This window comes from Microcaecilia unicolor, chromosome 9 (genome assembly GCF_901765095.1).
Source record: "Microcaecilia unicolor chromosome 9, aMicUni1.1, whole genome shotgun sequence".
Lineage (NCBI taxonomy): Eukaryota > Metazoa > Chordata > Amphibia > Gymnophiona > Siphonopidae > Microcaecilia > Microcaecilia unicolor.
The window spans coordinates 34,363,674-34,381,114 of NC_044039.1; the positions used below are offsets into that span (position 1 = coordinate 34,363,674).

The following is a 17,441-nucleotide window of genomic DNA, read 5'->3' on the forward strand; positions in this document are numbered from 1 at the left end:
AACTCATATGTGCTACTTTTTGTGTATACCCTACCTTGATTTGTACCTGTCCTCTTCAGGGCACAGACCGTATAAGTCTGCCCAGTACTATCCCCACCTCCCAACCACCAGCCCCGGCACAGACCGTATAAGTCTGCCCAGCACTATCCCTGCCTCCCAACCACCAGCCCCGCCTCCCACCACCGGCTCTACCACCCAATCTCAGCTAAGCTCCTGAGGATCCATTCCTTCTGAACAGGATTCCTTTATGTTTATCCCACACATGTTTGAATTCTGTTACCATTTCATTTCCAAAGTGCTAAAACAACAAACTAGGCGGCTGGAAAGAGCTTGGTATAAGTCTAAAGGCGACCACACCTTGTCAGCTTGGAAGCTCTCACTTCGCACTTACAAATATAAAATCAAACAAGCCAAAAGAACTTTCTTCCAGAAAAAAATTCAAACGGTCATGTTGGATGCATGGAAGCTCTACCATCAGCTGAATTCCTTGCTTGACACCACCCCAGTTACTTCTCCAAGTGTGGGCATGCCATCAGCAATCCAGTTAGCCAACCATTTCAGGGAAAAAATCCTTCTCCTTCGGAACTCGCTTCCTCAAAGCTACTCTAGTGCTGCTGACTTCCTTCAAGGCCTTGCATCCACACATGGCCCTTGCCCAGCTGACTGTTATTGGTCCACCTTTGAGCCAGTCACTGCCGAGAAGGTCTCTCTGGCCCTACGCAAGTTTTCACGAACGCACTGCAAGCTGGATAGCTGCCCTAACTACCTGCTGCAATCGGCGCTGGAATGTTTTGTTGCCGACTTTACATCCTATCTTAACTTCATGCTCCAGCACAGGCGCTTCCCCGTTGATCACGGCCATATTCTCCTGACACCAATCCTGAAGGACCCGAAGTGTGAACCTAGTATTATTAGTAACTACCGCCCTGTTGCTACAATCCCATTGCTTGTCAAGACTATGGAAAGCTTGGTGAATTCTCAGCTCTCTGATTATTTGGACAAATTCTCGATTCTTCATGCCTTCCAATCTGGATTCCGGCCCCATCACAGTACCGAGACAGTACTGGTTACCCTCCTGTCCAACTTTAGAAAGGAACTGTCCTTTGGAACTAACATCTTGCTTCTTCAATTTGATATGTCAAGCGCGTTCGACATGGTTGACCACAATCTCCTCCTTATGTTACTACTACTACTATTAAACATTTCTATAGCGCTACTAGACTTACGCAGCGCTGTACAAATTAACATGAAAAGACAGTCCCTGCTCAACAGAGCTTACAATCTAAATTGGACAGACGAACAGACAGCTAGGGGTGGGGAAATTGCAGTGGTAGGAGTGATAAGTGAGGGTGTTGAGTAAGAGAGTCATGGTTAGGAGTCGAAAGCAGTAGCAAAGAGGTGGGCCTTAAGCCTAGACTTGAAGACAGCCAGAGACTGAAAATGGTGTTGGAGGTCCTGTCTTGGATTGATTTAGGGAATTTCTGTCCTGCCGATCCTATCGGGTCAAAGTCCAGTCCTCTATTTCACCATCTTGGAGATCTCGCTGTGGGGTTCCTCAAGGCTCTCCCCTTTCGCCTACCCGGTTCAACATCATGATGTCTCCTCTAGCAACGGCCCTTCACAACCATGGCCTGAATCCCTACATCTATGCTGACGATTTGACCATCTACATCCCCTTTCGTTTTTCCTTGGCCGAAATCTCAGCAGAAATTCAGAACAGTCTCGCCATCATGGTCAATTGGGCTAACACATTTAAGTTTAAGCTTAATCAGGAAAAAACGCAGTGCCTCATCCTCTCCTCCCAGTTCAAAAGTCTATACTGGGCGCGGTTACTTCACAGAACTTCACCATTCCTGTCACAGCAAGTTTGAAACTCCTTGGGGTCATTCTGGATCCCCATTTGACTCTTGAGCTTCAAGTATTGTCTGTTACGAAGCAAATGTTCCTTTCCATGAGGTCCCTCAAGTGTATCAAACAGTTCCTACCATTCGACCTATTCAGGCCACTAATCCATTCTCTCGTCTTGAGCCACTTCGACTACTACAATGGAATTTACACCGGCTGCAAAGAACACACCCTTAAGAAACTCCAGATAGCGCAGAACATGGCGGCGAGGCTGCTATTTGGCAAATCGCAGTTTGAGGCAGCAAAGCCCCTTCGTGAGAAGCTCCACTGGCTCCCGATCAAAGAACGCATTGAATTCAAGGTCTGTGCGCTAATCCACAAGATTGTCTACGGGGACGCTCCAGCCTATATGTTCAGCCTAATTGACCTCCCGTCCAGGAATTTCGAGAAGTCATCCGCACCTATCTCAATCTCCACTTTCCTAACTGCAGGAACTTAAGATACAAGCTGCTCTTTGCCTCTTCTTTTTGCTTCACGTGTCCTCATTACTGGAACGCACTGCCATCAACGTTAAAAGAGACAACCAATCACAGACTGTTCAAGAAATCCCTAAAGACCTACCTGTGTGATCGGTCTTACTCCTCTGCTGCTTGATCTTCTGCATCCCCGCATTCCTTTCCCCTGCTGTTTCCCTCTCTTCCCCTCCTCTACTTTATACTCTGATTTGCACTAGAATTATTATGTTGTACTTTTCCTCAAACGTTGTAACACACATAGAGCCTGCCCTTGTTGGGATTATGTGGGATATAAATGTTCACATAATAAAATAAATAAAATAAGCAATAACAGCAGTAAAAATATTCAACTAACAATACAAGTATGGCATGATATACTACTTACAATGTCAATACAATACATAATAGAACATTTTAATTGATAGTGAAGGGTATAAGCAAAGATGGAACATATAGATAGATAGGTAAGACGGTAAGAAGAGTTAGAAAGATGACAAATTTAAAGAAAGTTGCATATGAGGTCAGAGAGATGGTTAAATATTATCTCAGCTAACGTAGGAGTGGATAAACATGTCCTGCTGCAATATGTGCAGCCTGTGTCATTCCTTATGTGTGTGAGTGAGATTAAAGTTAGTTACTTTTTCAAATTAAAGGCCTGGTTGAAGAGCCAATCTATCACCTGCTTCCTAAAGTAGAGAAAGTATTTTCCATGGAGCTATGCATATTTTTATAAAAGGCTTTGCATCCACATAGCCTTTTGTAAAATAGCCAGGAAATTGTGAACATGTTGACTTAGATGTGATGTTCCATTTCCATCCTAGATACCCTATGCAAAATCAGGCTTATAGGAACATATGTTGTGCTTATTTTATAAAGGCACAATATTAGAATATATAATCCAAACTAAAAAATGATTTTGGTTTGGTCCATATATTCCTATGCATTTTAATATTTATATTTTTTTCCATCCCGAATTGGTACTTTTGGTGTTTTATAAAGGCAACATATGTGTCCTCATCCTATATAATAATACTCACCTCCAATGTTCTAACCTGCCACGGTCCCAGGCAGGTTAGAACGTTGGAGGTGAGTATTATTATATAGGATGAGGACACATATGTTGCCTTTATAAAACACCAAAAGTACCAATTCGGGATGGAAAAAATATAAATATTAAAATGCATAGGAATATATGGACCAAACCAAAATCATTTTTTAGTTTGGATTATATAGTAACGTCACTGACAGCTGATTCCAAGGAAAGGGCAGGAGTAAGGAAACATGTAGAGCGTGTTTCCCTACTCCTCCCCCTGCCTGGGAATCAGCTGTCAGTGCGCCGCTCCCTGCCACTTCTGAGCAAGTGACAGGGAGCGGGGCAACACAGAACCCCCCCCCCCGGGCGCATCACCAAAGCACCCCCACACCTGAAGAACATCAACACCCCCCCCCCCCCCCCCCCCACATACACATCACTCCCTCCCTCCCATCCCGTTCAAGGCCCCCTCACGCCCCTCCCACTGAGTTCAAGACTCCCCCTCCCTCCGATTTCAACACCCCCTCCGCGTAACTGACCCCTGGACCCCCCCTGCCGCGACCCTCTCGAACCCCCCCCTTTCCGCCGAAAACCCTCCCCACCGTCGCGTTCCTGTGCTGACATCAGACGCACGCACAGAAACTTCAACAGATGATCATTCAACAAGCATCGCCGGCGCAGATGAGAAGAGAACTTTAGCTGTTTTCTGCGGGAAGGGGGGGTCAAGAGGGTCACGGCACGGGGGTCCAGGGGTCAGTAACGCGGAGGGGGGGTGTTGAAATCGGAGGGAGGGGGGAGTCTGGAACTCGGTGGGAGGGGGTCTGGAACTCAGACGGAAGGAAAGGAAGGAAGGAAAGGAGGGAGGGGTCTGGGGAGGGGGGTCTGGAACTCGAAAGGGAGGGAGGGGAGGTCTGAACTCGGAAGGGAGGGAGGGGGGGATCTGGCACTTGGGAGGGATGGAGGGGGGTCTGGAGGGAGAGGGGGATTACCTTGCTAGCGCCCGTTTCTTTGACTACCAAAACGGGCCTTTTAGTTCCTTTATATGATAACCACCCTGAAAACTCCTCAGAAAGGGGCCCTTTTACTAAGGCACGGTAAGTCTAATGTGGGCCTACTACATGCTAAAAGGGTACTGCTATGGGACGTGCTGAGAAGTCATGTGGTAGTTCCCTCACTAGAAAATATTTTTTATTTTCAGCACGGGAGGCATGTCCATGGATGGAGAGTAGGTGGTGCCTGCACTAACTGGGTAATGCGGGCACATTACCGTGTGCTAACCAAGTAGAGCGGAAGCCTTTACCGCCTCCTAAATAGTTGACGTTAATGGCTGCCACAGTAATGGCCATGCGCTAAAGGGGAAATTAGCGCATGGCCATTACAAAAATATATGGTGAGGCGGCCATTTTACTACCATGCTAAAAGTGGCCGCAGTGCATGGAAAACCCACATGCTGACACCAACGCCGGCCACAGGTGGTGTAAATGTTCGTAACTATATTTTGCAAGTTCATTTGTAAATTATAGTATTTTATTTATTTATTTTATTGCAACATTTATATCCGACAGTATCCCAAGGAATCTTGAGTACAATGTGGCTTACAGCAAATAATCAATATAGCAGTGGAAAGGAACAGACTAGTATCAGTGTAGTAAGCTAATTTTCAGTTGAAAAATGGGGAGGATTATAACAAGGAAGTCGAAGAAAATGTTGACTACACTGTACGGCAAAGAACAATCATTATAACAATGAAATGGGGGAGATAATAACAACAGTGCGTTAAAATGATTATGAGCACCATACAATTTAATTAATGCAATGATTATAATTATAAGCACAATACACTTGAAGTAATCAAAGAATCTACCGAATTGTATACAGAAGTTACAGACTGACATTATATAGAAATTAAACAGAAAAGTTTGTTTTATAATCTACACATATTTGCATGTGAAACTCTACCCATGTTCACGCCCACTGGCAAAGTGTGTGCCTTGATGCCAAAGCCTGTACTTTTATGCAGTCAGTATTATATAAGAAGTTATTTACATATGTATGTGGCCACATATGCGTGACAATGATTTTCTGGAATTGCTTCCAAAATGCTATCCTGCATGCTCAAGTTGCCTACAATATTACCCTCCAACTGACTTACCGAACCTTTGCACTTTGAATTTGCCTAAAACACAACTAGTTCTAACATCTCCACAATAGGATGAGCTGAAGTCCTGTCATCAACGCACAAGATTTGGCATACCTGAAAGGCCAATGGCAGTTCAATGATATACAGGTCCACATAGTCCAGCTGGAGAGTTTTCAGGGTTTTCTCTAAAGTTGGGCGCACCAGTTCAGGAGGGTGACAAGTACTCCACAGCTGAGCAAGAGAAACAAATGTTGACATGTAACCTCTAAGCAGTACAAAAGCAAACAGAATAAACATTTTGACAGCATGTCAAACTTAGACAAATGAATGATGGTAGAAACCTATATATTCTTATAATGGATCAGAATTTGCCCTGCATGTCCCATGGTCAATGGGAAAACTGACACCTGGAGAGGTTCTTGACTCTGCAAATTCCACTTACTGAGACTTTTTAAATTGACCGTGGTTCTTGTGAGCTGATTTTCAAAGGGAAAATCTGTCTAGCGTTTCCCTTTGAAATCTCTCAGCATAGTGTGCTGTGAGAATTCTCTAGAACAGTGGTTTCTTAAACCTGTCCTGGGGGACAACCAGCCCATTCGTTTTCAGGATATCCCTAATGAATATGCATGAGAGAGATCTGCATGTCTGTCACCTCCATTATATGCAAATCAGTTTCATGCATATTCATTAGGAAATCCTGACTGGCTGATCGTCCCCTAGGACAGGTTTGAGAACCACTGCTCTAAAATACATATTTTGCAAATGCAAAATGAATGAGGGTTTCCATGTTTGAAAATTGCCCAGACTGCACCCCTTCCTAACCATGCCCTCGACAATGTGCTCTTTTTTTCATGGTAAAAGTATGTATACTGTAGGCATGGCGATGGGGGCTATTTTGAAAGTCTCCCCCCCCCCCCCCCCCCCCACACACACACATACACACATCCCCATGCATAAACACCAATTTACCTCTGGAAATCCCTTTGAAAATTATTCACAATGGGGTCATTTTACAAAGGAGCGTGAGCGTTTTTAAGACGTGCTAAAAGTAAGCTTGTGATAAACGCTAGAGACACCCATATATTCCTAGCGTTTAACATGTGCTAATCATTAGCGCACACTAAAACGCTACCATGTGACCTAAACAGGAGAAGGTGAAAATTCCTTTGCAAAGTGATGTCTACACCCCTAAAGCAGAAATGCTTGGTTGACAGGTAGTCGGCTAACATTTTCAATTTGCCAAGGTGATAATAATTCCCTAAGAAAAGATAATCCATGCTTATGGCTTTAGCTACCTGCCAACAATCATCAAAACTATTTGCACTGAAAATCTGCAGAAAATACGTTGCCCCTCAGAGAGGCTATGTTTCATTACATCACAATTTCTTAAACACAGCAGCTTCCATTAATCTTTCTTCTGAGCAGAATAATGTGGTTTTTATTCAGTTGCAAAGAAAATAGACTTTAAACTGGTACATGTGGAGGGGCATTTTCGAATGGGGCTGGCCATCTCTAAGGGCGCCCATCTTCGAGGACGGCGCTGCGAAGGGGCAGGGCCGACCGTATTTTCGAAATGAGATGGGTGTCCATCTTTCGTTTCGATAATACGGTCGGGGATGGCCAAATCTCAGCATTTGGGTCGACATTAGAGATGGTTGACCTAAATGCTGAGATCGCCGGCTGTAGAGATGGGCGCCCTTTTTTTACCATTATCGGCAGAGGGCAGCTATGTTTTAAGCACGCCCCCGTCCCGCCTTCATTACACCTCCAACACGCCCCCTTACATATTAGCCGCCCCTGCAACGGACTGCAGTTGAGGCCGGCGAAAATCAGCTTTTGATTATGCCGATTTCGTCGGCCTTGAGAGATGGGCGGCCATCTCCCAATTTGTGTCGGAAGATGGCCGCCCTTCTCTTTCGAAAATAAGCTGGATGGTTAAATTTATACATATTGAAATAAAATAGTGATTCTGGAAGCAAATTTACAAGCGCACAAATCTAGACAAGCCATTTGCATATGAAAATTGGGCTGGGTGGATAAGTAGCAACTCTTAGAAGAGGTGCTACTTGGACACGTATGCCATAGCATCCACACATTTAAGTGTTGTTTTCTGGGCATAGTTTGAGTGGATCTTGAAACTATATGTGTATTCTATATTTGACAACTCATGTATATTTCTAATTTCCTTTGTATCTCCAGCATTTGGAAAAATTGGACTCCTTATTGTGGACTTTAATGAAGCTAAAGAAAGTTTTTCCTTTCCTTTTTCCATTTCTTACTTATTTTTTTATGGACGCCTTAGGGTTGTTTATATATGTTAGCTGATTTTTCTTCTCAAGTGGATTTACTTGTGATGTGTAAATTAATAATTATAAATAAATAATTTTTTTTTAACTCATGTACATTTGGTTCCCGTTTTCTTTGCCTTGCTTCCTGAAGAAGAAGGATTACAGCTTCTTGTCAAGCACTTTGCATCCTGTAATGCTTGTTTGCCCTTCTGTGTTGAATGTACTTTTTAGAGGTACAATGACATTATAACATCTTCAGTAATCCTAGTTCTCATCTTGTTCTTGTCTAGTATTCAAGACCTTAAGAGACCCTGTCTAGTAGCTTCCCAAATTCATGAATCAACCAAAGTAAAGGTACTGATAGACTTACTCAGTCACCTAAATAAAAAAAAAATAAAGCTGATAGAAGCATTCAGCTAAATTTGAGTGCCCACAGCAACTCTAGATTATTTCAAAGCTAGAATTGCATACAAAATTGCCTTCCTGAAACTGAGTACCTGGCATCTCAGCAATACAGAGTTTCCTTATAAAGTGCTTCCAGTGATTCCTGGCATGCCCACAGGAGTGTCTTCCAGAAGAGGACCAGGTGGTCTTTATTTGCTTCATCCCAGTGGTGTAGCCAGACAACCAATTTTGGGTGGGCCTGAGCACAAAGTGGGTGGGCACAAAATTTTCTCTCTCCCCCAGCACTTCCCAACTCAGAATATAAATACTTTAGCTGGTGAGGATCCCCAATCTCCGTCAGCTGGGGACCTCCACCAGAGATGGCCAGAACTCCTCCGCGCCAAGCCCAGCAGGCAGTAGCAACTCCTCGAGCCACTGATGCCAGCACCCCATACATGCTTAGTTGTCAGTGGCTCCAGGATGCTGCCCCCATCTGCCAAGCTCGGCGGAAGGCAGCTCCAGCCAGCCCCGGAAGAGATCCCCAGCTGGCAAGGCTTGGGGATCCTCACTAGCCACAGCAAGGTTCAGGGCTGCTGTTAACCATGCTGGTGACCAGGGCAGAATAAAGAAGCCCCTCCCCCAATTCCCTCTCCTCTCCAATCTCTTCACCTGCCATTACAGTCACACTGACAGACCCTCACAAATTACAGAACAAGGGACCACAAATTAGAAATAAAAATATGTAGACAAAATTGAACTGGGAACCCTCAGCATGCACTGCAACACTGGAGAAAAAAAAACCCAAAAGCGCATTTCCTTTTCTAAACACAATAAAAAGACATCCACTATGCACATTTTCCAAAGCTAACATTCCATTTAAAACATTCAAAATAAAATGATTTTTCTACCTTTATTGTCTGGACATTTTATTTTTCCATCATGTTGGTTCCAATTTCTCTTTCCCGCTTTCCTGTCTTCTGCTAATTCTTCAAGCGGCTGTTCATTTGTCTTTTTTCTCCTGCCATTTCATTTCCTCTCTACACCTGCCTCTGAAATATTGATCTTTCCATTTTAGCTCTTTCTTTCCTTTCTTTCTTTTCTGCCTCTGTACACTCAAATTTCGTCCTCTTTCTAAATCTTTTCCTTCTTTTTACTTTTCAGATATCTATCACATTTCCATCTCCTTTCACCCACTAGCTCTCCCATTCCCCATCTCTCTCCTTCCCAGCCTATCATTCCTTTCCATCTTCAATCTATGTACCATTGCCATATTTCTACCCCTGTAATCACCGTTCTCTCATTTATTTCCTTGCCAACCCCACTCCTTGGGCCTCTCCCCCATGCTTTCCTCCATTCCCAGTGTCTCCCTCCCTCCACCCTTCCAGCCCAGCATCTGTTCCCTCTTTCTCCCATCCTCACCCTCTAGCCTGATATCTCCCTATCCCTTTTACCTCCCACCACCAGCATCTTCCTGTCCCATATCTCTCCCCTCCCCCATTGTTCAGCATTTTCCCCTTTCTCTTCCCTACCATCCATTGTCCATCTTCTGTCCCTGGATCCATCTTCCTTCTTTCTACCCTCCCCCGCTTGTGCATCTCTCCTTTTCTCTCATCTACCTTCATGTCCAACTTTTCTCCCTCTCCCTGCCTTAAGCCCCTGGTCTAACATCTCCCCCCCCCCCCCCCCCCCCCCCCCACAGCATCTCTCCATCCTTCCTTCCCCTCACCTCAATGCCATGTTCAACATTTTCCCTCTCATCTCTCCCTCCTTTCCTTCCACTTCCATGTCCAACACTTTTTTTCTCTCTCTGGTCCTTTACCACTCTGCAGCCTTTCCCTCCCTCTCCCCATCCCACCCCACCCATATCCAACAATTCACCCTCTCTTTCCCCTTGCATCTCTCCATTCCTCCACCCCACCTAGCACTACCCTGTCTCACTCCCTTACCCCAACAGTGCTCCTGTCTCTCCCTCTCTCCTTGACCTCTCAAGCCACCTGCAAGCATGCTGCACCTTTTTCCCCTCTCCCCCCAGCCACCCGCTGACTGACATGCTGCAGCTGCACCTTTTCGCCGTCATCGTTGTTCTCTCCCACCTCCAAGCACCCGCCGGTGCGCCGCAGGCCCTACCTCCCCTTCCATCCCCACCGGACATCTGCAACGGAGTCGCTGCATGCTGCCGCTACACAACTGCTTCCTTCCAGCCGGCCTTACCTTTTCCGATACTCTTCTTTCTGAAGAGGCGGGGCCAGCGCAGAGGAAGCAGTCATAGCAGCATGCGGACGGTCCTGGCGCCGCGCGGCTCAGCGAAGCGAAGCTAACACCACTGACGGGGATGACCGCTGATGACAGGGGAGGGAGCAAGCCGGCTGGGAGGGAACAAAACCTGAGACGCGGGTGGCTGGGAGGGAAAGCTGAACTCGCGCTTTTTCGTTGGCTGAGTTGCACCATTGTTGGGTGAGCCCGAGCCCAAAGTGGGTGGGCCCAGGCCCATCCAGGCCCACCCGTGGCTACGCCCCTGCTGAAGGCGCTAACCCGGTGGTAATCGGGCAGCACCACATGCTACCCAGTTACCTCAAAGGGTGGCAGTTGCTCACCCAGCATGGCCACGCAGGAAGTGAAATCTTGCCGTATGGCCATTTCTTTTTTCGGCCTTTTTACCCACTGCGATAAAAAGGGCCTCAGTGTGCAGCAAGAAAGGCCCCCGCCTCTAGCTCAGGGCCTCTTTTACCCAGTGCTTTTTTTGTAGGAAAAAAGGTGCCAGTATTCATTATGGGTGGGGTCACCACATATGGCTCCACCCCTATGATAGCCACACCCACATTGGTCACACCCTTATACCAGCCATGGCGCATATAAACAGACATTATTAAAAATATTATATTAGTATAGGAGAAAAAAATAACGTGATTTTTTTTTCATTATAAATAATTTCTGTAAGCTGTTACAGCTCCAGTATACCCAGTGCAAAATAAGACAGCAGATGTAAATTCTCAAATTGGACATATTTCAAACACTAAAATGAAAATAAAATGATTTTTTTCTACCTTTGTTGTCTGGTGACTTTGTTTTTCTATCCATATTGGTCCCAGTCTCTGATTCTGCTGCTCTCTATCTGTTCTCTTAACTCCGTTTCCAGGGCTTCCTTTCCATATATTTCTTTACTTTCCTCCTTTCTTCTTCATTTCTTGCCCTACATCCATAAGTAAGAGCTGGGTCCTCCTCCATGGAATTGACTGGAGGAGGTATAGCGTGGATCCAGCTTTTGCCTATTTTCTCCATCCATGTGCAGTTTTTCTCCTCTCTTTCCTTTCCCTCATCTCCATCCATGTGCATCTTCTTCTTTTTTCTTTCCTCCTCTCCATCCATGTCCAGCACTTCTCCTCTCTCCTCCCCTCCATCCATGTCCAGCATTTCTCCTCTTTCTCTTCCCTCCCCTGTATCCATATAAAGCAATAATTCTCTCTCCGCTCTCCTCCATCCAAGTCCAGCATTTCTCCTCTCTCCCCACCAACCCCTCCATCCATCCATGTCCAGCAATTCTCCTCTATCTCCTCCATCCATTTCCAGCATTTCTCCTCTCTCCCCTGCCCTCCCCTCCCATCCATGTGCATCTCCTTCCTGTCTTCCCTCCCCTCCATCCATGCCCAGCATATCTTCTCTCCCCTGCCCTCCCCTCCCATGTCCAGCAATTATCCTCTATCCCGTCCTCCCCTGCCATCCATGTCCAGTAATTTTCCTCTCACCCCTTCCCTCTCCACTCATCCATGTCCAGTATGTCTCCTCTGCCCCCTGCCCTCCCCTCTCATCCATGTCCAGTGATTCTCCTCTGCCCCTGCCCTCCCCTACCATCCATGTCCAGCGATTCTCCTCTCTCCCCTGCCCTCCTCTCCCCTCCCATCCATGTCCAGCGATTCTCCTCTCTCCCCTGCCTTCCCCTCCCATCCATGTCCAGCGATTCTCCTCTCCCCTGTCCTCCCCTCCTATCCATGTCCAGCAATTCTCTCTTCCCTGCCTTCCCCTCCCAATCATGTCCAGCAATTCTCCTCTTTCCACTTCCCTCCCCTCCTATCCATTCCAGCAATTTTCTCTTCCCTGCCTTCCCCTCCCATCCATGTCCAGCAATTCTCTCTTCCCTGTCCTCCGCTCCCCTCCATGTCCAGCGATTCTCTTTTGCCCCTATCCTCCCCCTCCCTTCCATGTCCACTGACTCGCCCCAGCCTCCACCTGCCCCCGAGATCATTCAAACCCCAGCCCCACCTGCCCACCCTCAGGTCCCCAACTTTCCATTCGTGCACCCGTGTTCCTTGCGTTGAAATCTTCTGTTTACCCGAAGTCACGGCAAACCGGCAGTGAAAAAAGCAGGCAGGCAAGCAAGCTCATCTCCTTATCGCTTCCCTTCCCTTTCAGTGCATCCCGCCCTTGCGGAAAGGAAATTACATCAGAGGAAGGCAGGACGCACTGAGAGGGAACAGGAAGAGAAGCGACGAGGATGCGAGCCTGCCTGCCTGCTGTTTTCACTGCTGGTTCACCGTGACTTTGGGTAAATGAAAGATTTCAACTCAAGGAGCAGGGATGCACGAACGGAAGGGAGTGGGCAGGTGAGCCAGACCTCAGAAAAAAGGTGACGGTACGCCGTACCGGCACAAAAAAAAACACTGCTTTTACCGCAGCTTGGTAAAAGGACCTCTTAAATAGGTAATTCACCTAATAGGTTAATATTACATATGCACACAAATTTGGAATGAATTACCAAAATCCATAAAAATAACACACGACATCATGTCCTTCCATAAACTATCGAAAACTTATTTATTTAAGAAAGCATACAATAACAACTCCTCATAAATTCAAATTAACAAAACACGATTATACAACATGTATTCTCTATATCTCAACTGTCTTGCTAATTATATTGATTTCCAGTTTAATGATCCTAATTGATGAAGCTATTTTTTGTCATGATTGAAGTTTAACCTATTACCTTTAGCTCTTATCATAGGATGAACTTTCCTCTTGTAACCTAACCTAATCTGTCCCTTTGCCCCAACTATGTATTTCTTCTATCCGGAATTGGTAATCACCACTTGCGGAATTTTGTAAGCCACATTGAGCCTGCAAATAGGTGGGAAAATGTGGGATACAAATGTTAGAAATAAATAAATAAATAAATGAATAAATAAATATTCTGTGTCGTGTAAGGTTCACAGTCAGAGCAAACGTGCAGCTTACTAGCCTGGTTAGCAGCAAGTTCCAACTCATATGTCAACAGGAAGTGAGACATTTAAAAAGAAACAGGCCAGCTAGACTTCTCTCACCCCCATTCCCTGGCTACACCTACCCCACAAAGTTTCCCTGGTAAGAGTAAGGGGTAAGGGTAGGGCATTTGATATACTGCCTTTCTGTGGTACAACTAAAGCAGTTTACATATTATATACAGGTAGTTTTTCTCTGTTCCTAGTAGGCTCACAGTCTAAGGGGTCCTTTTACAAAGGCGCGCTGAAAAATGGCTTGCAGTAGTGTAGGCGCAGATTTTGGGCGCATGTCGATCCATTTGTTAGTGTTCCTGTAAAAAAGGCCTTTTTTGCCGAAAATGGACGTGCGGCAAAATCAAAATTACCGCATGTCCATTTTGGGTCTGAGACCTTACAGCCAGCCATTGACCTAGCAGTAAAGAATCCAGGCGGTAATGACCTACGCGCATCAAATGCCACTTGGCGTGCGTCCGTTATGTGCGCCAGAAAATAAAAAATATTTTTCAGACGTGCGTAGCGGACGCACGCCAAGATTGAAATTACCGCAAGGGCCATGCGGTAACTGGGTGGTAACTCCAATTTTGCGAGCGTTCAGCGCACGTAGGCGCCTACACGGCTTAGTAAAAGGGCCCCTAAATTTTTTTGTACCTGAAGCAATGGAGGGTTAAGTGACTTGCCCAAGGTCGCAAGCAATGTTTCCTCTTAGGAGTGGCCTGGTGTGTGCACATTTTTTTGTGTGTGTGAGCAACCAACAAGTTTTAAAAAACAATATTTTTTGAGCACCAGTATTAGCAATGCACTTCTGTATATAGCAAAAAAAAAAAAGTTTTTGTGAGCAACCATGTAAAATCTGTGAGCAAACTAAAATGTATGAGCAATCGCTTATGCACTCCACTTAGAGGGTACATTGGTCACAAGGAGTTGTAGTGGTAGCTGAGAGGACCCCAGACCCCATAACCTACCCCATAAAAATTCATTGGTGGCCCAGTGAACCCCAGACTCCCAACCCAACTCAACAACTCCAGAGTTTCTTGGACATTTCTGTTGCTTCCCCACCCCCCCACCCCCCCCAACATCCTTAACCTCCTCCCAGACTCCTGCTCCAAGGCTATTCGGTCCAGGTCATCCCTGGGCTGGGTACCCTGGGTCAGGACAAGCCTGGCTTGGTTGCCTTGGGTTAGGATACCCCTGGGCCATGTACCTGGCACAGAGGAACCCTACATAGAGATCATCTAGTGGTGGACCAGACCCTCCTCAGGCCCCCTGATCCCCACATCCTCCTCCAAAGATGGGAGGCATGAGCAATGCCTATTTGCTCATGTCTTTAGCATCACTATCTTCCAGAATTCACCAGTAGGGTTCAGTCTGTCAAATAAGGGATTGTCTCCATTATTTGGAAAACATTGGCTTATTTGGCAGCCTGCCTACTTATAGTGTACCCCAATGTTCAGCTAGGGTCAGGTGATGCCATTTTGGAAGACAGTGAAACAGTAGGCAGAAGTGAGAGCACATTCTTTTGAAGGTGGGTTTAGGGGGTTCTGGAGGGGGGGTCCTCTTGGACCACCAGTGTTTTTTGGGGGGCGGAGAGTCAAAGGGAGGGAGGGGTCCCATATGGGATGAAGTTCCGCACCACCATATTTTCACCACAGATCATCCTTTTGATCTTGCGATACATTTTAACTGCAGCCTTGAGCTGGATGTAGGTATTACTGAACAAGCTCAGGTGCTTTTAAATAAACAACAGACAAATAGGAATGGTTCCAAGTTACATGAATTAACAGTTTATAAGCAGGTTGTGACCAGGAATAAGAAGAATACATGTACAGTTAAATGATTGTATAAAGAACAGCAGTAGCTTAAAAAAAAATAGGTAGTCAAAGGGTCTGACATTAATTAAGGTGCTTATTTTGGAAGTGTTATTCAGGTTTTAGATATAGATAAATGGGCATAAACGCTGATCATCGCTAGCTAACTTATCTCCCAATATTCAGTGCCGGGCCGTGCCCGGCCACTGGCACTAAATATTGAGGAATTTTGGGGGGGCGGGCTGAGCGACAGCACTTATGCAGGCCCGGCCAATATTCAGCCAGGGCCGCATAAAAGTTATGCACCCCTGGCTGAATATGACCAGCTGGCCCTCATAACTTTTTTTTTCTTTACTAAGGCCCACCAGTCCCCTCAAGCCCCCCCATCCCCCGGCAATTTCCCCTTTTTCCTCCCCCCTCCCAGCCTGCATCAAGACCCCCTGCCCCCCCCCCCCCAGCCTTGCAGGCAGGCCCTCCCTCTGGGCCTACCTGTATCCCTGGTGGTCCAGCGGGATCATTGGAGGCAAGAGCACAGCCCCCTCACTCCTACCCCTTGTGGCGCTGGTCTAAAATGGCTGTGGCGAGAGGTCGTGGCAGCCATATTAGAGTAGCACCGCAAGAGACAGGAGCAAGGGGGCTGTGCTCCTGCCCCCATCGACCACACTGGAACACCAGGAATACAGTTAGGCCTGGAGGGAAGGCCTGCCTGAATAGCTGGGAGGGAGGGGGAGGAGGGTCTTCTTGGGGAGGGGGGTCTTGATGCAGGCTGGGAGGGGGGAGGGAAAGAAGGAGACATTGCCAGGGAGGGAGACTTGAGATGATTTGGGGGCTTTAGTAAAGAAAAAAAAAAAAGAAATTAATTTTTTTTAAGTTATGTGCGTGCAGCCCAATATTCAGAGTCAGCACCCACATAGCTAAGCAGCCCGTTTCCTAAATGAAGCCAATTAGCTATGCACTGACTCGCATAACCTGGGCTCCCTCCTCAGTGCCGCCTCCGACCTGCCCACTTTTTGTATGGGTGGTTTCAGGTGATATTCAGCGGCACTGTCCAGTTAAGTGCCGCTGAATATCCCCAGTTAGGCCCCTCAAAGCTATTTAAGCGGGCAGGAGAGGTTCTTTCCTACTTAAATCTCTTTGAATATCAGCCTCTTAGTATTTATATTGCATAAAAGTGTAAATCCCAGTTTTACAAAGCAAGGATATACACGTCTAAAAATGAAGGGCATGCAACTGGCAAAAGGGTGAATCTGGGTTTGTTTTGGGTGTGAACAGAATAGGCCTAAAAAACAAACATCAGCAATGCACATCTATGTCCAAAAAGACCAAAGTTCAGAGCTAGTAGAAAAATGTTTTAAAAAACACACTTCAATATGATTCAGTGGCGTAGCCAAGGGTGGGCCCGGGTGAGCCCAGGCCCGCCCATTTTGGGCTCAGGCCCACCCAGTAGCAGCACACCTATGATGTGGCTGGCAGGGATTCCCAAGCCTCACCAACCGAAAACTTCCAACAACTGCCCCTCCTGCATACCTTGTACATAGCAGATCTTCACCTGCAGCGAGCAGCAACTGATACATACGGCTCGCACTGGCCCCACAGCCTTCTCTTTGATGTATTCCTGCCTATGCGGAAACAGGAAATTGCATCAGAGGGAAGGCTTAAAAGGAATGTGGGGGAGGGGAGATGTTTGAGAGACCATATATATGACATGCAGACGAGAGAGGGAGAAATCAAATCACTTGTGGGACAGGGTGGAGTTCTGCCCACCCATCTTGAGCCCAGGCCCACCCAAAATTGGGTGTCTGGCTACACCCCTGATATGATTGTTTTTATATCAGGAAAAATTTGTCATTCAACAATTTTGTTTTACATGCTCACTACTCTATCCTTTAAGACAGTGGTTTTATCTTTGCTTTCCCCACACTAAAAGTTCTTGCTGCATCAGGAGAAAGATTAGCATGGGAAAATCAGAAGTAATGTGAACTGCTGTGGCGAAGGGTAGAGTAAATTACTGTATTAGGGCTTCGGGACTAAAACAGACCCTCGAGTCAAACCTATTTAACTGGCCAGACACTGCTGTTGACCAGTTAATAGTATATCGGCGTTCATATTCAATGGAAGATAACCGGTATCTCTGCTGAATATTAGCGGTTAGTGCCTAAAGCATAATCAGCTATATCAT

General features: G+C 46.2%; 1 protein-coding gene across 1 annotated transcript in view; it reads right to left on the reverse strand.

Moving 5' to 3' along the window:
• AKR1D1 (aldo-keto reductase family 1 member D1) overlaps window positions 1–17,441 on the reverse strand; it is a 116,219-nt gene that overhangs the window by 52,330 nt on the left and 46,448 nt on the right. The window contains exon 3 of the mRNA XM_030214996.1: window positions 5,648–5,764. Within this exon, the coding sequence (XP_030070856.1) occupies window positions 5,648–5,764 (117 nt within the window). The remainder of the gene's footprint in view (window positions 1–5,647; window positions 5,765–17,441) is intronic.